General features: G+C 34.1%; 1 protein-coding gene across 15 annotated transcripts in view; it reads right to left on the bottom strand.

Moving 5' to 3' along the window:
* PDE4D (phosphodiesterase 4D) overlaps nucleotides 1-25,151 on the bottom strand; it is a 1,915,283-nt gene that overhangs the window by 185,070 nt on the left and 1,705,062 nt on the right. For all 15 annotated transcript variants that reach the window (XM_074282453.1, XM_074282452.1, XM_074282451.1 and 12 more), the window contains 2 exons: nucleotides 15,906-15,942; nucleotides 5,119-5,192 (listed from right to left, as the gene is read on the bottom strand). In XM_074282453.1, coding sequence (XP_074138554.1) covers nucleotides 5,119-5,192; nucleotides 15,906-15,942 — 111 coding nt within the window. The remainder of the gene's footprint in view (nucleotides 1-5,118; nucleotides 5,193-15,905; nucleotides 15,943-25,151) is intronic.

Genomic DNA, 25,151 nt, shown 5'->3' with positions numbered 1-25,151 from the left:
ATACTATGAAAATTAAAAGATTTAAGATGTTAAAATAAAAGAGATTAACATTTAAATTTAAAATTAAAAAATATTGATTAAAATTTAAAATATTAAATACTTATCATTTTTTTAAAATTTCATGGTTTAAAAGATGCTTATCGGGGAATGACTGAACTACTAGTGGTATATGAATATAGTGGAATATCATTGTTCTATAACATGATGAGCTGGATGATTTCAGAGAGGTCTGGAGAGACTTACATGAACTGATGCTGAGTGAATTGAGCACAACTAAGATAACATTGTACACAGTAATAGCAAGATTATGTGATGATCAACTGTGATGGACATGGCTCTTTTCAACAATGAGGTGATTCAAGGCAATTCCAATAAATTTGTAATGGAAAATGCCATCCACATCCAGAGAGAGAGCTATGGAGACTGAATATGCATCAAAGCGTAGTATTTTCACCTTTTTGTTGTTGTTTGCTTGTTTGTTTGTTTTTCCTTTGCCCCCTTTTTATTTGATTTTTCTTGCATAGTGTGATGAATATGGGAATGTATTTAGAAGAATTTATCATATTTAACCTATATCAGATTTTTTGCTACCTTGGGGAGGGGGAGGAGAGAGAGAAAAAATTGGAACACAAGGTTTTGCAAAAGTGAATACCTCTACCAATAAAAGAGCTACAATCCCTTAAAATGTGATAAATTTATCACCAGGGACTACTCACCTTGTGATGATACTCTCTGAACTTAGACTAACTGTTGAGTGACAAGTGGGCATATTCTATTTCTGGGCCCACACTAATATTTATCCAGCTTGGAAAGATCTTTAGAACTTGTGCTCTGCTTCTATAAGCTTTAAGAACTTGGAGTCACCTCTACAGACCACAATGAAGCACTAGATAGGTGGTTAGTGGACATTTTCTACTAGCTACTGCTGTTGCTGGCAGCAAGGGGGGGGACAGTAGCTAAAGTACTGGGTCAGAGTCAGAGTCAGAAAGAGCTGAATTCAAATCTAGATTTACTAGCTTTATGATCCTGGGCAAGTCATTTAATACTGTTTGCCTCAGTTTCCTCATTTGTAAAATTAGCTGGAGAAGAAAATGGCAAACCACTTCATTTTCTTTGTTAAAAACAAACAACCCCCCCCCAAAAAAAACTCAAGGAAGATCATGAAATCAGAAATGACTAAAAATGACTATGACCACCACAATTGATATTGCCAATCTTTCTCTGACCATCTGAATGAGGCTAAAATCAAGAATCTGATATGAAGACTCTTCTAAATATACTCTTGCAAGGTATCCTGTGTCAGGAGGCATAAAGTAGATGAGGAAGAGCATGCGACTTAGTGTTATTCCTTTCATTACAACCCATGGACTTTAGGCCCTTCATCCATTAAGTAGGGATCACAATACAGGCACTACCTAGTTCCACAGGGTTGGTCTGAGGAAAGCTTTTGGTAAATACTAGAAGAATTATAACTAGAAAATAGAGCAATGGCACGAGAACTTTACTCTGTCCTACTTTCAGGAAACCTTTTCTCATAATTCATGTAAACCCTCATCTATAGACTACTAAATTTCCTTTTAAATTTTATTTGATTTAATTTTAACATAAATAAAAATTCTGTTACACATATCTAGACTAGATGGTTTCTTTAGTTTCATATTGCCACTAGTAGCAATCTATTTATCAAATAGAAAAAAAAAGTGATTTGGAAATCTGATTTAAAGTATATTATGAATTCCCAAATATGGGACTTCTCCTACTTCTTTGAAATATATTTGACTGATACAAGAGGTAATGCATTGTCTTTAATATATTGATAACGATAATAGTGGCTAACACATCTAATGAAATTTATGGTCTCATGTGATCTCATTTGATTTCTATCACCTTCTAAGGTAGGTGCTATAATTATCTGCACTTTACAGATGAAGAAACTGAGGCTGAGAGAAAGTAATTTGCTCAGGGTCACAAAACTATTATTTGAGGGAGGTTTTGAAATCAAATCTTCGGGACTCCAAATCTGTCACTTTACCTGCTTACCTAAGTCAGGTCAACAACTTCTCCTTCCAAAACAAAGGATATTCTTTCACTACTCTTTGATTAGTCAAAAAAAAAAAAAAAAGATGGTTTCCTCTAAGAAAGGGACTATATATGTTTTTAAACTAAACACATTTTGAATTATTAGTTTATATGTGTGAAAAAATGGAATTATTGGCTATCTGCTCTCTCTAAAATTAACTTCACATTTTCTTTAAAATAAAACTCCTATCTGAGACGACAGGGAATGTGAGTACTTAATCACCTGATATTTCAACATTTCAGGATGTTACCTAAATTGATCTTTTGAACCATGGTCACAAATCTTTTTTGGAAAATGACGTAAAACTCATTTCTATTTGGAAGCAAAGTTCTGGGAAACAATAATAACAACAAAATCTAACTTAAACTTCTCTTAATCCAGGTTTATACTGAAACCCAACACCAGACAACAGTTAGACTTCCATGAAAATAATTTTTTAAAGCATAAAAAAATTTCACTACCAAGACAAGGAAAGAATGAAGAAAATAACAGAAAGCTAAGAAATTAACCTTAGTACCATTTAATGTTATCACTTCAGGTTTCCTGGACTTCCTTCCTGCGTACTCAGAAGTTGGATGAGACAAGGGAGAACATCACAGTTCCCACTGTCTGTGGAATCCAGGGGTATGGTTGAAACATTCCAATGACGCAGCTAATGGTTAACCTCTCTGGACCAACAGGTGGCAAAAACAACTTGGAAACTCTGCCATGTGGTGCAGCTGGCAATCCATCTCTGACAGTGTGAGAGTCTGTGATTTTTTATCAGTCTAGATAATAGCTCTAGGATAGGTTGAGGTCTTTTCATGGGAAGACATAAAAAGTCTAATACAAGTATTCATTTGTCTTGATTTTAAAATTAATCCAAGGAGATTTAGGTCCACTATATTATGGGTTTATGGCCCAGACTCAGAAGTTGTGCCTCTCTATTTAAAATTTTATATTCTTGTAATGCAGATGGGGATTAAAGTACTATCCAAACTTCTGGTTTATGGAATATAAGTATTCAAATATCTTTTAAGAAAAAAGCCTAGGGACCATCATGTTTCCACAGCTGGAAGATCTATCATTTGTCTAACGATAAGCTTTCATGGAATTTCAGAATCAGAAGGGAACTTAAGAGATCGTTGGCTCAGGGTTTATTAACTTGGGGACCATGAACTTGGTTTTTGTTTGTTTGTAAAAATTTTTGAAGATTGTATCTCAATGTAGCCACTTTCTTTTAAAATCCTATGTATTTTATTTTTTGCACTTAAAAATATTCTGAGGTGTCCACAGCTACTACATTGCTAAAAGGGGTCATACTACCAAAACAACAGCAACAACAACAAAATAGATTCAGAATCTCTGATCTCATCCAACTTCCTTATTTTATGGATAAAGAATCTGAGATACAGAAAAGTTAATGGATTTATCCAAGGTTATATGGTTACTAAAAATAACTGAACTTGAATCAAGATTTTCCTGTCTATGACAATTTTCCCTCAACCGCATGATTGAAGCTAGTCTAAAAGCATTTGTAAATTTCTTAATTCCCACATTATGTGATATAAGATTCTGAGATGGAATTAAAAAAAATTAACATCATATTTGTATACTTGGAGAAGTTGATAAAGCACCTTATTTTCCTGAGTCCAAATCTGGCCTCAGATAATTAATAATTCTGTGACCTTAGGCAAGTCACTTAACTTGCTAGAGTTTCCTTATCTGTAAAATGAGCTGGAGAAGGAAATGGCCACCCACTCCAATATTTTTGCCAAAAAAATCCCTCATGGGGTCATGAAGAATTGGACACAACTGAAATAACTCAAAAACAACAAAGTATTTAGCAAAATTGGGAAGTTATTACTTTCTTGATCATGGTGAGGCTTCAGGCAGTACACTAATCTTAAATTTTCCATTTGCTTACAAGGATGGGTAGGAGAGCCTCTGATTTCCTAGATTTCAAACCTTTAAGTGGCCTCCAAAGGATGGTATATGTGTGTTAATAATAATTATATAAATAATACATTACAGGCCTTCAAGTTCCATATAATGTTTTAATTACTGTTTGGCTAACATTTAACAATCACAAAATACTCTTTGTCTTCTCCCTATACATGTCATTTGAGGAGTAAGCTATTTGCACTAGTGACTATTACAAAGACTTCACTTCTCTGTTATAGAGAGGAATGTAACTATTGTAAAATCTGATCGTCAGGATTAATTTTCATTCCTTTCTAAGAGAATGTGGGTCATCTAATTACAATGCTTACCATTAGGAAGTAAGAAATAACTCAAATGTGAAACTACAATAGCTTTAATTATAAATCAGATGAACATTTTAGTTTCCTATTCACCTTTTTTTAGGCAGATCTTTAGAGATACATGCTTAATTAAAAAAACCCAACAACAACAACCTTCCATTTGTTATTTTTTATTTTTTCTAGTTTATTGATCTTTACATAATAAATAATTTTTAAAATGGATCTTTTAATCATATAAATTAATTGAGCTCAGGCATACAAACTAATTTTTTTTCATTTGATCCTAAAAATATTATTTCCACTTTTAAAGAATTTTATTGCCAGTAGAAAATATCATTTCTAAAATGCCTCTCTGCAGTCTGTTCCCTGCAACTTCATGATAAAATATAAAATGTGATATAAATCATAATTAAAAAAAAGAAACTGCATGCATGTTGCTTATCTGATTTTGAATTGACTTGAGGCTCAAGGGATCAATTACTAATGGTTAATTTATAGCAAGTCAGAAATATAAAGTTACCCTGAGTTTAAATAACTAGGCAAAGGACAAACAGGCCAAGTGACTGCTGACAGATGGAATCCCTGAGTTCAGAGGTTATATTGTTCCACTTCTGCCATAGAACCATCGCTGCAAAGTATTTATAGAAAATGGAATGGTTGTCATATGACTTCATTTGAGTAGTTGACTAATAATGAAATGATGCCATGAAATCTAATCTTTTAACTTGGGTTCAAGGAAATGAGGAAAACATTCATTCAAAAGTATAGTGAGGAATTGGGGGAAGTACAACTTACTTGCTAGGTGCTCGGTCTTGTAAATTGGTTAATGCAGCAAAGTTATTCCGTACAGTACGCAGGCTGGCCAGGACCTGCAACAAATAAAGACAATTGTATATTTTTAGACCACCAGTACAATATAATTCAAAATGGCAAATGTGACTTTGCTATTGATTCAGTTTTAAACGGTGCCAAATATCAAACCAGAGTTTCTTAGAACTGAAACTACCACTCTATGTTTGAAGTTGGAAATCAGTCATTTTTCAATTGTGTCCATCTCTTCGTGACCCCATTTGGGATTTTCTGAGTAAAAATATAGAAGCATTTTCTTTTCCATTTCATTTTATATATAAGGAAGCTGAGGCAAACTGGATTTGCTCCAGTCAATTGATTTGCTAAGAGTCACACAACTAGTAAAGGTTTGATTTCAGTTTTGAATTCAGAACTATGAATCTTTTTGACTCTAGACCTGGTGCTCTATCCACTATGCTAACATTTTCCCCACATTTAGCTCAAAAATGGAGAGGTTTCATCTGGTTTGTTCACCACCATCTTGTTTGGTTCCCAATATACATCCCTTCCTATAATTTCTCATTTGGGTGGAACCAGAAGGAGTACAAAGGGATTGGAAATCACACTGGAATGAGAAGTAAGAGTCAGATAGTTCTCTTTTTCTATTTTCTTCCACTGTCCTTCCTCTGTATGTCCCAATTTCCATTAGAGCTAGGCCCAGAAAAGTGTATTTTAAGTGATCTGTATTGAAGAAAGAGAAAACTTCTCAGCATAAAAGGTACAACAGTGTTAGTTGTAGTACTATCAAATTAAAATAATGATTAGTCATTTAAACTGGTATTTTCCTTTATCATTTGTTGATCATGGTATGAAAAATACATAAGTTTTCAGGTTTCCAGGATAGCTCCATTTCCCCTTCTCCCCTATTTTCAGATTCAGGAAAATGGACTCAGATCCCAGTTCAGACACTAATGACATGATTCAGGGAAAGTGTATCAATATGATTTAGACTCCACTGAAAGGAGAATGAATTTTTCAAGATCACTAAGGAATTACTTACTTCATGGGCATGGTGTTGCAAAAGAGTTATCCTTTATAAGAATTGTTAGAGGCTCATAAAAGTGTCTACTTTATGGCCATGATTAACTTGAATACTTTCAAGAATTAGATTAAGATTCAAAATATTGCCAACTCTGGCTTGCTTGCTCCCTGAGCTATAATTCCTGAAATTACCTATGCATTTCTACCTGGATGTCCTACCTGGATACCCAAATTCAAATACAGACAAATGAACTCATCAACTTCTTATATAAATCTTTGTAACGTGCCCTCCTGGCCTGTGAGGTCACACACACAGCCAATCAGCGAGAGAGTCATCACCCATTACGAAGCTATCTCAATATGGCCAAGATCCCACCCACAGGGCAGTCCTAATAGCCACAGAGATTACTTCTGGGACACTCGAATCTCCTGTTGCACTGTGGCGCCGCCCATTTAAAGGGCCCTTACAATTCCCTTCTCTTGTCTTATGGGAACCGCATCCTTACAAATCTTCCCCATCACCAACTTTCTTTTTGATGGTAGTCACCTTGGCTTAAGTGAAACTTGAGTCATCTTAGACACTTAACTCTTTCTTGTATCCCAAGTCCTGTAAAATGATTTCCAGGCCAGCTGGCTCTACTCTAGCCACATCATCCTCACCCTCTCTGCTTTCATTGTTAGCATCTGGTTCAAGTCCTCTAAACTTCTTGATTGAATCACTATAAAGTCTCCTAACCATCTGTGATCCTTCCACTCTTTCCCTTTCTAGTATAGTTTTTAAACAGTTGCCAAAATAATTCTCTTAAAATATGTCTGTCCATGCTACTCCTCTGTTCCAGAAACTTATTTGTGGCTCCATTCCTATTGGTTATAAAATAATAAAAAAAAAAATTCAACTCTAAAGGCTAACATTTAATATTTTCCACAATCTGGCTCCAAAAACACTTTTCCATAATCTCATTTCATTGTTCTTCCTTTTACACGTTTATATTCCTTATATGCCCTCTCCCATCTTTACACATTTGGACAGGCTATTTTTCCAAACCTGAAATGTATCTTCATCTGTCCCTACAGATGAATTTTTATGGTTTTTTCAATGTACAGATCTACCATCACCATTTCCATGGAGCTTTCCACTTTTCTCTAACCCCCAGCCTCACCCTAGCCTGCTGGCTCTATTAATCCCCAAGTGAAAATGATCATTTTTCTTTTCTAATCTTTCTAAAATACTCTATGTAAATTGTTCCTTCCATCATTATAGTCTACCTTATATTTTGCTTATTTTTGCATGTCATCCTCTTCAAGAAGTTGTAAGCTCTATTAAGTGCAAGGACTGCTATTTTCCCCTCATGATATCCCTAGGATTTAGTATAATGTCTTCTATATGGTAAATGCTTAGCAAATATTATTTATTGAACAAATAGGTGCATTGCATTTCTCAGAATTTAGCTTATAAGAGATAATTAAGATAATTAGTCACTTTCTGACATTCTAAAGTATAGATCTGACTATCACCCCTTTTGCTCAATTAAGTCCCATGGCTCCCTCTCACCTTCAAGATCAAATATAAAATTATCCACTTGGTGTTCAAAGTCCTACATAACATGGTCCCTCCCTATTATTCCAGTCTCGTTATAATTTGTTCTCACACACACACATCTTCTACAATTTAGTGATCCTGACCTCCTTGTTCCTTACACAAGATACTCCATGTTTTGACCCTATGCATTTTCAATGGCCAGCACCTATGTCCAAAATACACTCCAGCCTCATCTCTGCCCCCTGGCTTTCTTTAAATCCCAGTTAAAGTCTCAACTTCCAAAGGAAGCCTGTCCCTTCCCCCTCTAAATTCTAGTGCTTTCCCACATTGATTATTTACAATTTATCTTGTAAATGGCTTGCTTGGAAATAGTTATCTGCATGTTGTCTTCCTATTAGACTGTGAGCTCCTTGAGAGCAAGGACTATGTTTTACCTTTCTTCTACCCCTGGAACTTAGCACAGTGCCTAGTATATAACAGGTGTTTAATAAATGTTTATTGATTGATAATTGCTCTTCTTGGATATGAAGCCTTTGCTGTTGTAAAAATAATGCTGTAACTTATTCTATATAAAGTATGTATTTTATCAAGGATGCCAGTGAAGAATTCGGAATATAACCAACATACCAATCTGTATATCCATTTTCTAGGCAAATATTATTGTTTTGATATACATATAATGGCTGACTAGCAAATAACTGCTAAGGGAACTTATAATTGGATAAATACTAAAATAGTAAGATTTCACATTTGCAATTGTGCTTTATAGCTAGAGTGATGGGAATGATGTCAAATTTGTACTTTAAAAAAAATAGTTTGGCATCTGAATGGAGAATGGATTGGACATGAAAAAAAAAACTTGATTTGGGTAGAACAATTAGTAGGACTATTGCCATAGTCCAGACCAAAGGTCATGAAGTCTTGGTCTTGAGTGGTAATTATTTGAGTAAATAAAAATGAATGGATGTAAGAATTGCTGTTGGGGAAAAAAAGACAAGACTTGAAACAGATTGCAAATGAGTCCTTTATGAGTAGAAATTATAGGACCACGGCAAGTGATTGTTTATATATCCCTTATTTTTGAGAAAGAACAGGAAAAAATCCAGCTAGATTTGGGTTCCTATAGTTTATTTCAAATAACATTGAGCTTCTGATGTTGGGAATCATTTGCCCTTTGCCTGTGACTAGACAAGATCTTTCCTTCCTCTTGAAAGGATCTCTAGAACAAACGCATGACAATTTCTCCCCTCTATTTTCCTTAAGTGTTTAATGGCTACTCACCAAAAGGGATCACTCAACTTTTCCTTAAGGAAAATGAAGTCAAAAAAATTAAAGCTCTTTTCTTTCCATCACTCCTTTCCAAGGAGTTTTCAATGTTCTGAGAATAATGAAGTTCACAAACGCAGTAGGAAAGAGATACTCACAGAGTCATAGAGGTTCTGCTTATGATGGCTTACATTCCCACAGGGAATCATTAAATACTATAATCATTTAACAGATATAATTTAAAACCTCTTTTAGATGCAAAATTTGATTTAATAATGACAGTAACTAAAATAAATTCCCTATTAAAAAAAAAAAAGAGAGAGAGAAAACAGACAGGTTCCACTGAACAATTAAATAATTCTAAGATATTTTTTAAAATCCCAGTGGCACAATAGATTAAAAAATTGAGTTTTAAGTTAGGAAAGTCTAGGTACAATTCTATCTACAGATATTTACTGTCTGACTGAACCTAAAGCAAGCCACTTAATCTGTCTTCCAAAGATTTTTTTTTATTTATTAAATGGGGATATGAATAGCACCTACCTCACCAGGAAATTTTGAGGATTAAATGACATATTGGTACAATGATATATAAACTTTAAAGTATTATATGAATGTCACCTATTGTTATTATTATGAAAAGTAGAATTATTTTAGTAATTAACTTAGAAAGGCAAATTAATAATATAAAGAACATGATAGAAATCTGACTGCAAATCTTTAAAAATGTATTGATAAAGAAAAATTATGCCATTGCAGCTCTTATTTTAAAACCATATGTAGAATGGTAAATTAGATTTGGGATCAGGGAAGCAGGGTTCAGATCAAAACTTTACAATTTATTGTCTGTGACCTTAGAAATATCCCATGACCAATTACTTGTATGGTCTTAGGCAAGATACATAAACTCTCTTAATCTCTGTTTCCTCCTCTCTAAAGTTAGTAGTTTGAAGCTGGGTCACCCCCAACCTTCTTTCCACCTCCACCACATTTTAGGACTTACTTAAAGAAATGAGTTATCAGAAACTTTGTACATGTACTTTTTGGACAATTTCAACTCTCTGCCACTAGATGGCTTCCAATCACACATTGTAAACATAATAGAAATGGATTGGAGAAGCCAAGGATGCTTTTTGAAAGAGTTCATTTCCTTTCCTATCCTCAAACAAATGCAAAATGTGGAAATAGTGCTAATTATTAAGGGGAGGACATCTCTGATTAGGAACAAATTCTATTATATAGACACATATGAGAAAGCTATTTAGGAGACTTAGGTATTGGGAGGAAAGATATTCTTGGATAAGGCACTGGAATTAAGAGTAAGAAAGGCCTGAGTTTACATCCTTTATAAGACATTAATGTCCTAGGAGACACTGGTCAAATCATTTAAGCTCTCTATGTCTCATATTCCTCATCTTTTAATTGATGAAATTAGACTCAATAGAGTCTCAATTACACATTCTTTTACTTTGTAAATTGATAATTCTGTAATTCTACTTTAACTGAATTATTAATGTATCTTAAAACCTTAAAATATGGAAGTCACAACTTCAGTAAACATCACAGCTCTTAGAGCTAGAAAGAACCTCAGTGATCACACAGTCTTATTAAGATCTGAAAACAGATCCTCTGATTGAGACCCACTGCATTTTCCATTATCCTAAAGTGCCTATGGTCAGAAACAGGCTGATTCTTGTTAGGTCCTTCTTTCATGATCTATCTGGGTTCAGTTTAGTCATTTTCAGTTGTGTCTGACTCTTCATGACCCCCTTTTAGAGTTTTCTTGGTAAAGATATTGTTGTTGTTGGCCATTTCCCTTTCCAAATCATTTTATAGATGAGGAAATTGAATCAAAAGGGGTTGAATGATCTGCCCAAAGTCACCCAGCTAGTAAGTAGCTGACATCAGATTTGAACTCAAGAAGATGAGGTTTTTTTGTTTGTTTGTTTGTTTGTTTTTTACTTCAGGCTCCACATTCTGAGCACTATGGAGTCATCTAGCTGCCTTGGATATTTCTATTTAATTGGAAGCATAAGGTGACAACTAATTGTTTCTTTGTTTGTTTTGGCTATATTAAACTATTTTAATTAATGCCAAATTATTTCTGTGAACTTATGAAGTTCTCAAAACTCTTATCCCAACAATGCAAAGGGCAGAGTTATTTGGTCAATTATCTATATTCTATTTTCCAAGTTCTGTCTCTGAAACAAACTAGTTCTATGACCATCACACAATTCTTATATTCTCAAAGTACCAGGCAACACTTTAAAAACAATGATGCACACAGACTTCTATTAACAGAAGAAAGTTCCTTTCCTGGGAATTCCCTACACCAATGAATTCAAAGGATGTCCAAAAAAAAAAAAAATCAAAACCCTATATGTTTAAGTCTTCTTTCGTTAAATAATTTAAGGGCTTTGCATTAATTTTAAAAAGTGTGTGTATTCCCATTCTACCTTCCTTGATCAAAGGCTCAATTTCATTTGACATTGCAAGTTCCCAGATAGGAACTCTAAAGAACTGATGGAGTGTTTATTTGTAGTTCTGATTTATTTATTTGTTTGTTTGTTTAGCTCCATGATTCCCCAAAGAGTTTTATGATTTGAAATGAAAAATAAATACAAGATAGTCAGACTGTAACAACAGGGCTGCCGAGACCAAGGGTTGCCAAGTACAAAGAGGCTTTTCTTGCATTTTCATCAGCTTTGTGTCTCCCGAGGGCTTCTCCTTGATGCCCAGCCAACTTATTATCATACTTCTGAAGGGAAAATGCCAATTTCAAAGTAAGTAGCATAGCTGTGGGATTTCTCTGAATGACACTTAGATTCTCCTGCCCAGGGAATTACCTGCTAAAAGGTTTCTATCAGTAGCAACAGGAGAATATTTCAAAAAAGGAATCAGCTAAATATTTGATGGGATGTTGTCAATTTTTCTAAGGTTTAAGTTGATTTTGAGTTTACATGGGAGATACTTAGAGAAACAAAGAAGGGAAGAAAGGAGGAATTATGTTTAAATATTGGAAAGTTTTTCCTGACCTTGACTGCTGTTTAAAGAGTTTGATAATAATAAATACATAGTACTTACATATGTGTCTTAATACACAACTCTGTGGAATAGGTACCAGAAATATTATCACCATTTTAAAAAAGAGAATAATAAGGCCAAAAGTGATTAAGTAACTTGCCTGTGAGAACACAGTTAAATAAATGTTACATATAGGATTTAAACTGTTTTCCTAAACTTCAAGTCTAGCATTCTAAAAACTGCATCCTACTGAATCTCCAAATTACTACCAAAGGCTCTACAATTTTTTCTCTGTGTCTTCATCTACCTGGAGTGTTTACAGCATGTACTTTGGTCCTCTTCAGAAATAATGGTAATAATACCATCTCACATTTATATCATGCTTGATCAAGGATACCAAAATCAAACAGAAACAGATCCTTTCCAGGCCAAACACTGCCTTAAACACACACACACACACACACACACACACACACACACACACACACACGCAGAATATCTGTCTTAGAATATGTTTTTATATATTTTATTAAATATTTTTCAATTACAGTTTAATCTAGTTTCTGCATATGAGAATTTTGTGGGCTTCATGTGGATCTACATGACTTCATATGTTCTTCCAACATTGATTTTATTATTCTTCATATGTTCAGAAATATTTAGAAGAGGAACACATTTGATGCTGTACCTAAACTTAATGATTATAAAGCAAATGTATTTTACAAATGGAACTTTTCAGCGAGAAAATAAATATAAGATGGATTTAAAAGATTCTTGTCTGTGATTTCTTTACAATGGATAGTAAGCAAGGTGATAGTATTAGAGATAATGGTGGAGAATTTCTGCTGCCTGGCTCAGGGACTAGAAATCTCTCTGAATAACTTACCTGTGATTGGATAGTTTTTCTAACATTCACAAATTCAGTTAGGTTAGATGTGGCCAAAACTAACTGGGAAATGTTCATTAATATAGAAGCAAATAATTTGTTTGCGTGACTACTATATTTGGTACTGGTCTGAAAGTTCCTTGAAGGTAGAAGGATTTCAATTAATCACTCTTGGTAAAAGTGTCTAATGACTCAGGCACTTTATAAACACCACTAACCTCAGACTATAAGATCACAGCTAGAATTATACCTGTTTTATCTGTATACATGCTAACCACAACTGGCAGCCACATCTAACATGTTATTCACCTTCTTATCACCACCTGTGATGGTCTCAGAGAAAAATGAGGCATTCCTTATTGGACGTGGCACTCCTTATGTGAGAAATGTTTTTTGCTTGATTATGCATACCTTTATAAGAGTTTGCTTTTTCTTTCTTTTTTGTTTTGAGAGGTGGGAAGGTGAAGTACTTGTTAATTAAAAATAAAATTCAAGTTAGCTCACTGTCTCTTTCATTGACTGTGAGCTCCTTGAAAGCAAGGACTAGCTTTTGACTATTTTCTTTTTTTACATCCCCATCCTTTAGCACAGTGTTTGGCACATAATAGGCCCTTAATAAGTATTTATTGACTCATTAAGAAGTAGAGTCAGATTTGCTTTATTTGTACATGCTAAGCTTATATGTTCATTATCTTAGTTTCAAAGAGAAGTCTTTTTTATTTCATCCTCCATTTTAATAATGTATCCTTTATTTACGATTGTCAGGAGGTATTGGAGAGCAGTGTTGGCCCTATGAAAAGAGCAAGGAACAAATGAACAAATCAAGGTTTTACTACTAGCTCAGAGAATGTTGACAGGGGATTTCTATCAAGATGGATAGATATATGGGAAGCATGGGAACAAGAAATATTCAAGATGAGAAAGTGTCAGTTTTGATATGCAACATTTGAGGGAATATTCATATTGATAAGCTTACAAATTTTTGTATACTTAAATATCTTTTTATCATTTAGCATAAGTTAGCTTGATTGAGTACAATGAAAATGGAATGATCATAACTGAAGATTTACATATTTCTTCATACCTCCATGCCTGATGCTATCAGCTTTTCCCACCCTTCCCACCCCACACCCTGAAAGCTTGACTATCAAAGACATAATAAATGGGGGAGAGAACATTGTCTAGAAATCACTATAAATTTAGGACATGACCAAATAGTGGTGTTATCAAATCACAAAACTGTGAACTTTCTTTTCAACAGTGAAACATAGTGCTACACAGGTCTTCAAAAAGATTCTTCAACTATATTTAACATTTAAGTAATATTGACTTTACACCAGATTTAAAATATACTTGAGCATCATAGGAAAACAGAAGGTACCACATATCTTTCCTCTAATCTGAGATATTTGGGACTTAATTAGAAATAATTAAGGACAAAAAAAGGCAACATAAGGTAGCAGGTTGGGCACTGAATTTAAAGAGAGGAAGATTTAGATTCAAATCTCACCTTAAATACTTATTATTTGTAAGACCTAAGCAAGTTACTAAACCAATTTATGCCTCATATGTAAAAGGAGGACATAAATTTGATGGACCCTAAATCTATGCTTCAGCTCTAAACTTATGATACTGTGAGAATGACATTTTGGAGGAACAAAGCTTTTGGGTTGAATAATAATAATCTCTGAAGGATTAGCAAAACAAATTGCTTTATTTTCAAACTAGAAATGAAGCTTTTAGTTAAGTCAAATGCTTATCAGATTCTGCCTGGTATGGTTGAAAGAATAAATGACAGAGATTCAACACACCTGGATTCAAGGCACAGGTTTACTACTAAATTAGCTATAAATTACATTATATCAGTGGCCATGAGTTTTCTCATGAATTAATCTCCAAGGTCCTTTCTACCTATAGTTGTTAAGATGATTCTAGTTGAAGTGTTGATCTCCTTTATGCTAGTTATGCCACAAATCAGGAAAGATTAAAATCCATTTGAAATCAATGTGTTTTATTCTCTGTTTAGTGGATTTAGAAATTGATGACTTGTATTCCAGGGATTATTAATGATTATCATTAACCAGTATCCTCAACCGGTCTATATCTATCCCCTCTCTTTTTTTCTTTCTTTTTTTTTTTTTTTTTTTTTTGGTCTTAAGTGAACATGTCATTAAATACCATCTTGTGTTAGAAAAACCTCATATGCTTTTTAAAGACAATTTTATTTTTTTAGATTCCTTGAAATTTTAAAATTCTTTTAAACAATATTTTATTTTTTTCCACATACATGTAAAGATAAAGTTCAACACTGACCTTTGCAAAACCTTATATTTCAAAATTTTCTCCCTCTCTTCTTCTCTCTCCTCCACAAAACAGCAAGCAATCCAATTAAACATACAATTCTTATAAATATATTTCCATATTCATTTTTAGACAATTTTAGGTCAATTTAATGTATCTGGATTATTCTGATTTTAAATATATATATTAATATCTTCATCTGTTTATACATATATTTTATGTGTATATGTACATATATCTGTGTGTGTATGTGTATATACATATATACACAGAGAGAGACAGAGAAAGACAGAGATGGAGAGAGAGAGGTACAGTATGGTCTAGTGAGTAAAGGATGGTTTTTTGAATAAACAAAATAAATTCACGTCCTACCTTTTGTACTAGCTATGAGACCACAGACAAGTGGTATAACTTTACTATACCCCTCAGCCACTCTTTAAGATGACAGATTTTGGAAGAGGCATCCATCTGCATTGGTGGAGGAAATTTCCACAACCAGCATCTTGGTTTACACAAAAAAAATTAATTAAAAATCTTAAGATGCAGATAAATGCCATTATTAGGTTCCTTTTTTCATTCCTTTTAGTTATCTGAACTAGCCACCAAATCAAATCCATATTTAAAAACAAACATTCCTTCTTCAATTTCTCCCATCTCAGTTTGAGCCTCAAATTTTACTTCTAGGTTCTTAAGAAATCAAATCATGGACAAAATTCTCATGAAAGTTGTGCTTACCTGAGCAAATGGAGTCACGATCAAGTCATCTCCATGTCTGAAAAATAAACCAAATTCATATTAAACATTAACAATGCCACTGGCTCTTTTACAACATGAACCACAAGTTCTAATTGTTCTTCTTAGTATAATAACATCATCTCATTTCTTTAGCATCTGTCTTCCCTAGACGGTGTATGGTGCAATTGAAATGTGGACAAAGGACATTAATTTTTATATATACGGAACACATTAAAATAATTGTCTAGCTGCCCCATACCTCCATGAAAGACTGAAATTTCTGCAAGAATCCAAACAATTCCAATACAATGTATCAATCAGGTGGAGGAACGGACATACAAAGTATCAGGCGACACGGGCATTATCCAAGCCAATTTCTTGGTCCCATATTCTTCTCTACCAATAGCTCCAGTTATTCTTGATACTGACAAACAAGGGGTGCTGCTGGAGCTGGGTGGGAGCACCCATAAGGCCAGGGCACATCTAAGTATTGGAAGTGATTAGCATTGAGCCTTCCTAGTTGCCACTCGTGAGCAGTGGATGAGCTAGTAACTGTAGATGACTGGGGACTGCATCATGGACTAATAAAAACCTACTAAAATTTTTGAACTGACTCACATACCCGCTGTTACAGCGAATGTTACCTAGTGTGTGCTGTTGCTGCAGCAACCTAAACCAGACCATGCCAGGTGATGCTGGCGCAAGGTATCAGCCTGACATGCCTCCGAGAGGGAAGGGGAAGGGAAAGGTTTCTGATTTATTTCAATTGCACAACATACTACGTTGAGGAAGGAGGGTCACTTGGTCCCAAAGATATTTCATGATCTTTCCACACTCTGCAAAGGCCATCAGAAGGATCTCAAAAATCTACATGGGAATTCCTGTCTCTCTTCTGCACCCCCTCCCCCAATCTGGCTACCAGGATTTGGGATTCCAAGGATTGACATCAATATGCAAATGGAATTATTCTTTACAGCAAATTTCACAGACGTGACATTATGCACACTATAACTAAACCCCTTAGCTCATTGAGGAACAATTTGAAAAGAACTTAGAATGACCTGAAATAACTCTCTCAAACTTGGTTAAAAGAGAAATGGTACAAATTCTTGAAAATAAAAATGTAGAAAGTGAAAATCAGGAAAAGGTCAGAAAACTACATCAAAGAACAGTTACGACTCTGATTGTTTGGAGCAAGCTAAAATGATGGTGGTAGCTTCTACAAATGACCTGCCATGACAGATGTTTGTTCCAGTTTTTAGTTTAACATTTCCTTAGTATTATAAATATCATAGGAGCTCCAGTGGTGTAATTGGTTAGCGCGTGGTACTTATACAGTATTATAAATATCATAAAAATCAAAACCTTAATTCTTAATCATTAAATTCAATATGTCTATTTAATAAAGACACAAATAAAAAATAAAAAATGATCTATTTAACAAGTTTATAAAATTGAAAAATAACATTTATTAATAAACTCATTTTAACCTTATAGAAAAAAAAGGATAAGGAGTTTATCTAGAAATGTAGGGAATCTACTTATATATCACAAGATCTTTAGAAGGACAACTTTAAGGAAATTGTGAGGAGAAATTATGGAAGAATATGACTGGAAAGCTATATTCTGCCCATGAATGTGTTGTTGTTCACATGTGTCCAACTCTTCATAATCCTATTTGGAGTTTTCTTAAAAAAAATTATTGGAGTAGTTTGCCATTTTCTTCTCCAGTCTATTTTACAGATGAGAAAATTGAGGCAAACAGGTTAAATGACTTGACCAAGGTTACACTGCTAATAAGTGTCTGAGGCCAGATTTAAACTCAGGAGGATGAATCTTCTTGACTTCAGACCGTCTCTGGCCTCTGTGCACTATGATGCCACCCAGCTGCCTGCCCCTGACTAGGTAGAATTGATATAAATGTAGCTGGGTAATTTAAAGGACAGAGAGCTCTGGTCCTACAGTTAGAGAGATCTGAATTCAAATACAGCCAACACTCTCTAGTTTTATAACCTTGGAGAAAATCACAACCTCTGTATGTCTCAATTTCCTCATCTGTTAAATGGGGATAATAATGGGAACTATGTTTCAAGGTTGTGGTGAGGACGTTAACATTTTAAAAAGCCCTTTGCCAATCTTAAAGCAGAATATAAAAGCAAATTAATGTCATTAATATAGCAAAAATGTCAATATTATCCAGGTTACTATAGGCTAACTTTTATAGAAATGTTCCAGTACCTATAGTAGCAATACTACACTAATTAAAAATGAAGTTAATTATAATACCAAAAGATAAGAAACAATAGGATCTAAATAAAATAATAACACAAAACACAAAAATAAAGAGATGAGAATAAAAGTATCTCTGCTTTATTTGGAAGAGGAAAAACAGAGAACAAATAATCTGTCAAGTGGCCAGAGAATAATCACATAAATTGTGACGTATTAACATGATAATATTATTTAGTCTAAAAAATGACCATTACAAAAAATACAAAGAAGTATAGGTACTTAGTAAATGTTTGAAGTGATTCAGTCAAGAAATAAAATTAAAATATACATAGTCTATCATAAGCTGAGTTTATATACTATTTCAAGGTTTGTAAAGCAATTTATATGTTGCCTGTTTCTATGATTACAACAATAAATATAGCATTTTTTAGAGTACTTTAAGGTTTTCCAGATACTTTACAAATATTATTTCCCTTTATCCTCAAAATAACTGATGTGTAACATTATGAGAATCCCCACTTTGCAGATGAGGAAACTGAGGCAGAGAGAGATTATGGGTCTTGTTCAGAGTCAAAAGCTGATGTGCCTGAGATATTCTAAATCCTGGTCTATCTAGCAGTCCATTATACCATCTAACTTCTTGAGCCTCATAACAAACCTATGAGAAAAGTTACCATTATTATTCCCATTCTACAGATGAGGAAAATTGAGGCTGAGAAAAGTTAATTTATATGACCAGGGGGACACAGCTAATGTCTGAGGCAAAATTTGAACGTAAGTCTTCCAGACAGAGTATAAATTCTACACTCCAGCAACTGGGTGACTATATGACAAAAGCAAATGAGAAACAAAACAAAAAATATACCTATGGGAAAGAGACTAGAAGTAAAATGAGTAAAAGAAAAGTGTTACTGTATTGTTAAAATTTATCACATATACGTTTAATAAAATGTAAATAATTTGGAAGTTTAAAGCTTTGAGAGAGTTTATTCTTCATATTGTTTATTTAATAATTAATTAAAATTAGCTAATTATTTTCTTTTTACTATAATTTGTTTTAAAGAATGCATACAAAATTTAGGGATATACAGGATATCCCCTGAGTATTTCCATTGGAAAAGTAATCATACAAATTGGAGAAGTGAAGTACTTACTTAGATAATTCAGTTTCCCCTCTTCCCTCCCAATAAGTCCATAAGCCTTTTCAACTAAATTAGTCAGATAATTAAATCTGGTGTTTTTATGTAGATCATCCAGAAAAATTGCCTCAATTTATCCCTTTTCTTTATTATGTGTAACTAGGAAGTAACTAGAGACAAACTTACTCTGTCAGTTGCTGTGTAAACATCCCTGGAGTTACATTCTAGTCCCCAAATACCCAATTTCTTTCAAAAGAAATAATGAAATTATTCCATAGGTATTGAAATGAAGAAGGGAAGGGGAAGAAGAAAAGAAGGGAGAGAAAGGGAGAGAGCAAGAGGGAAAAGGAAAGAGAGGAAGAGAGGGGGGGCAGAGACAGAGAAGAAAGAAAAAAGAAAAAAGAAGAAGATAGAAACAAAAAAGAAAGAAAAGGAAAGAAGAAGGAAACAGTATTTACTAAGTGCTTGCTATGTGCCAGGTACTATGCTAAATACTACACTTTTAAAAATTGGACCTTGGGAAGGTGCTATTATTATCTTTATTATCTCTACTTTATAGATGACTAAACTGAGGCAGATACAGGTTAAGGGACTTGTTCAGGGTCACACAGAGTATCTGAGGTGCATTTGAACTCCAGTCTTCTTGACTCCAGAACCAGCAATCTATGCCTAGCTGCCTGTAAATAAAGCCATAATTTCCCAAGACTAGGATGAGCAAATCTCATTTATCTGCTGAGGAGATTAATAATTGGAAAGGGGATAAGAAGATTGCATTATCTGACATTTAGGAAAATAATTATAGCTCAAATTTATTTAAAATATTGAAATCATTTTCTAACAAAAGCCTTATTAGGTAAATAGATAATGTAATTATTACCATCCTGTTTTATAGATGAAATGGCTGTCTAGAGAGTAAAATGATTTTATTTGTTTAATACTACAAAAGAAACAAAGATCACATATGTTCAACCTACCAAAATGAAATAGTTTCCAAAACAGTGGCTCCCATAAACAGTAGATATTAAAAACTGGTTTTGATTGATATCGTGATTATTTGTTATGAGTCAGTATTGCTTTGATTACAACAATTCCCATCAAGTGTTCCACATAAAATATAAAAAGATATCTTTTGATATACAGATCATTTCCTAAGGATAAGTTAACTACCAGGGTTATACAGGATAAATTAGCTCATTTTCCATAAAATGGCAAGATTGGAATATGGAGGTGGTCTCTGAGGTCTATCTTAGATGAGGTGCTCTTGGTCCTATGATTGTGGATAGAATCTAATTTTTTCTGACTACTTGATTTAACTTGATATACTTCAAAATTATCCATAGTGCCCTTCTCTTGCTACATCAGCCTGGTTCAGAGGCTGTTCTCCAAGTGTTTGGTCTCACCTTGTTTCTAAGGTAACAATCATCACCGATTCCTGAGCCCACTCATGCTCTCATTTCATTTTGTTGGCCTATTTCTGGACAACTTTTCTGGTTTCTTCAGCTCTGGCTTGTGAAAGAGCCAAATTTTTCCTGATCTAATCATCTGACATTACTCTACTGGTACTTGAGCTAATGGACATCCTTCAGCTAGTAACAGAGAGCAGCAGTCATTCAGCCAGACTGCTTCTGCCCTCTGCTGGTCCCAAAGAAATCTAATATTAGTAAATAGTACTACTCAATACTATATCCAGCAGAGCTTCACCTGAAGGCTGGGATGTAGGAAGATATTTTTCTCTTTGCAGATAAAGAAACAGCCCACAGAGGTTAACTGGCTCATTTAAGATCACACAGGTAACTAAATTATGTCAATAACATGAATCTGAGTAATGATGAGACCATTTACTCTTATGAAAAAACAAAACAAAACAAAACTGGATTTAGAATAGGAGACTTGGTATTTTTGAAGTCCTAGTGTTGCCAATACTTGGTTATGTGACCTTTATGGCCCTTTTCCATTTCTGGGGTTGAGTGTTGAGAAAGAATTTGAATTAAATGACTTCCAGATTTCTGCCTTGTTAACAATCTCTGATCTTGACCCTTAATATAGTTTAACCTCAATCAGGTATGTTTTGAGAAGACTCAGAGCAGGGTTATTATGTATGGAGTAAAGAAAAACCTTTATCTCAGGGAGTATACTGTAGTCTATGCAAAATGCACCTCCAATTCATGACTTAAGAGTCAAGGTAATTTTTCCCCATTAAGTGAGAAGTTCTCAGGTCACATGGAAAGAAATATAAAGAGTCCACATCCTGAAAACAAAAGGAATCACAGAAATAAACTGTATCATTCTTCTCTGGTTTCAAACACATTAATATCCAGAGAAAATCAGGGTAGTTGCTTCTAAAACAAATAAACAAAAGAAGAAAGAACTTAAAGCTGGTTTCAAGGAGGGAAAAAATTACCTATGACTGACTACTTATTACGAGAATAGCCCAGGTAAGGACAAGGATAAAAGGAAAAACTGATCATTCCCTTCAGGTAGTAGTCCCACAGGTTAATAACAGGTAACACATATAACATCCAAGGGTTTTGAGAAGTGTTTTACAGGGTTTTTTTTAAATTTGATCTTCATAAAAATCCTGGGAAGTAGGCACTATTATCATCCACATTTTACAGATGAGAAAACTAAGGCAGACAGATTTTGTGATTTATCTGAACCATACAACTCATAGGAATCCAATGTAGGATATGAACGCCTTTCTTTTCACTGTGCAATTTTTTTGTTATTCTTATATAGGTTTTTTTTTAATCTTTATATTGGATATTTGTACCATTTGAGCAATTAAAGGAAATAGGGAAAGTGAGGTAGCTTCCTTCCCTAGCCCCACATTCATTCATTCTCTTTAAAAAATCATTGATCTTAGGATCTGGAAGATTTTTCAAACTCCTAAGATGCTCTATTGAAAGGCAAATACTCTGTGAAGGGGGCAGATAGGTGGCAAAATGGATTGAGCACCAGTCCTTAAGTCAGGAGACCTGAGTTCAAATTTGACCTCAGACACTTAACACATCTTGGCTGTGTGACCCTAGGCAAGTCACTTAACCCTAATTGTCTCAGGGAAAAAAAAAGAATTAAGATGAAAAATAAAATGTAGGCATATTTAAAAAGCCTTCGTCTTTTTGCAGACTTTCATTCCTAAAAATGTTTATTCTTCTTTAAGATAAAGTAAGAACAAAATGTTGAGGATGACCCCAAGAAAGTAGTTCTCAAAATCTAGTGTTGGTATCCCTGAGAATAAACAGGTTGCCAAGACCTTTTCAAAGGAGTCCTTTGAAATCAGAATTATTTTTACAATAATGCTGAGACCTTTTAACTTTTAACATGACAAATATGAATAGATATAAACTAAATAAAAATTCTTTGGGGGGTGGTCCTTAATTTTTAATATAATGAGGCTTGGGGACCAATAGTTTGAGAACTGCTATTCTGAGGTATCTGATTTAAGACATTTCAGGCAGTTTTTTCATCTGTAAAGTGAAGAGGCTAGAATGAGTCCTGGGCTCCTTCCAGCTTTCAATATATGATCTGATGAGTCTTTGCAACATTCAGTCCTTTTAAATTTTGCTTTATTTATTTTTCCAATTATAAAGGAAAATAACCAAACCCATCTTTTTATTGCTTGTTTCTCATTACCTGTTATTCTTTTCTTATTTTTTAAAGATTTCCTCACTTTTGTAAGATTAAAAAAAATTATTTAAATCTATTTAAATTACAACTCATAGAATTAAATGTCTGTCCCCAATAAAGACCAAAGTATTATATCTCTATTTCCTCTCAAAGCTATGTTTCTGCAATATACTTAAAACTGTGACTATATGATGACTTTACAATAAAAAATTAAACCTTTTATCTAAATTCTGAAATTAACTGTTAATGTCTTAAAATACACTGACTTTTCAAAAAAATATAAATGCTAAAGAATGTATAAAAAGTAAACATATCAGCATGTTTTAAAAATATGTACATATGAGCAACTGTTTTGGTTATGTCTTAAAATTTGCTTCTAATAAAATAAATTTTGAATGGCTATTTAAGATGCAAGAAAACTTTTTGGTGATGTATATTTGTAATGTTCTGTTTCTCTAAATTGTAATTGTTCTCTGAGAGGTTTCTTGGGAAGCTTCTGGAGGTAGCCTTTGTTTCAATTTAGTTCAGTAATCCCAAATCCAGCCAGAAGTTAAAGTCCTTTACTGTCTCTTTCCAAATCTTATCTCCAGATACTTTATTTTCTCCTTCAAGTCTTGTCTCCTTCACTTGGGGCTTGGCTAGCTTTCCGTAGGCATTCCTCTCTCCTTGGTTCCCAAGAGCTCTTGCTGCTAGTCCTTCATCTCTTCCAGCTTCTGCATCTAGCTTCCTCTGAATCCAAAGCCTCCAGCCAGCAGAAGGTTGAAATGGGAATAAAATCCTCCCAGCTTTTATATGCTCTCTAAAGGTGTGAGTCTAATGTGTGGACTAATGAGTGAACTCCTTTAAAGGTATAAACTCCTTTAAAGGTGTGAACTAAGTGTATAAGTACCTTGTAAGAATACTAACATATATTGTTGGACTTTTGACTTTTCTTGTTTATTTACTACTCTAGAAAATGAATAGAGGACTTGAAGAATTGAAAAATTAAGAATTCCTTTATGCATATTTCACATCTACTCCTCTACCTCTAACTTTTCTGCTGATCCCCAACTTCACATCTCCAACCGCTTATGAAACTGCATATTCCATAGACATTTTAAACTCAACACATCCTCGTCTTTCCTTGCCTCAAATCCTCCCATCTTTCTGTCTTCTCTGTTAGTGTTGAGGGTATCACCATCATTCCAGTTTCCCAGGGTAACAACTTAGGTATCATCCTCAATTCCTTACTTTCTCACCCTCTATATCCAATTTGTGGCCAAGGTCCATCATTTTTAACATTGTAACAATTCTTGTACACTCTCCCTTTTCTCCTCTGCTATCCTGGTACTGTCCTGGTATAAGTCCTCATATTCTAGGACTTGGACTACTACAATAGTCCACTGGTTGGTCCCATTGCCACAAGTCTCCCTCCATTCAGCTGCCAAAGTGATTTTCCTAAAGAGCAGTTCTGACTCTATCACCCCTCGTTCACCTCTTGTCAATAAACTTCAGTGGTTCCTTATCACCTATAGAATCAAATATAAAATCCTCTGTTTAATTTTCACGGTCCTTCATAACCCATCCATCTTTCTAGCCTTCTTTACATTTCATCTTCCTCTCCACAAATATTCTGCAATTCAGTCACTGGCCTCCACTGCTATTTATTCCAATAAGATCTTCCATCTCCAAGCTCTGGGCTTTTTTTCTGGCTGCCACATCCCTAGCCCCCCACACCCTGCCTGTGCTGAAATGCTCTCCCTCCTCATCTTTGCCTCTTGATTTCTTAAGTTTGCTTCAGAGCCCAGCTAAAATCTGGAAAGCCTTTCCCAATCCTCTTTAATTCTAGTTCCTTCCTTTTGTTGATTATTTCCAACTAATCCTCTATATACTTTGTATGTAATTGTTTGCATATTTCCTTTCTTTCCTCACCCCAAAATTAGAGCAGGGATTATTTTTTTGCCTTTTTTTGGATATTAACATCTATCAAAATGCCTGGTACATATTTTTAATTATTGTTTTTGATAGATAAATTAATGATTGATTCCTTATCCTGTAAGAGAAGATATTTTAGTATGATTTTATTCCATATTAATAGAGATTTCTGATTTAAATTCAGTTCAATCCTTTAATGGTGAATCTTGCACAGCTATGTAATCCATGCTAATACCAATTAAGTTCTAAAAGGACAAGGGCTTAAAAGTTGTCTTATGAGTTAGATTTCAGTGAATACATTAATGTCACCTGGATAACATGGAATTCAATCCAA

The sequence above is a fragment of the Sminthopsis crassicaudata genome, chromosome 1 (assembly GCF_048593235.1).
Source record: "Sminthopsis crassicaudata isolate SCR6 chromosome 1, ASM4859323v1, whole genome shotgun sequence".
Classification (NCBI taxonomy): domain Eukaryota; kingdom Metazoa; phylum Chordata; class Mammalia; order Dasyuromorphia; family Dasyuridae; genus Sminthopsis; species Sminthopsis crassicaudata.
Note: the sequence above shows the minus strand (reverse complement) of the source record. Positions and strands in the feature narration are given on the sequence as shown.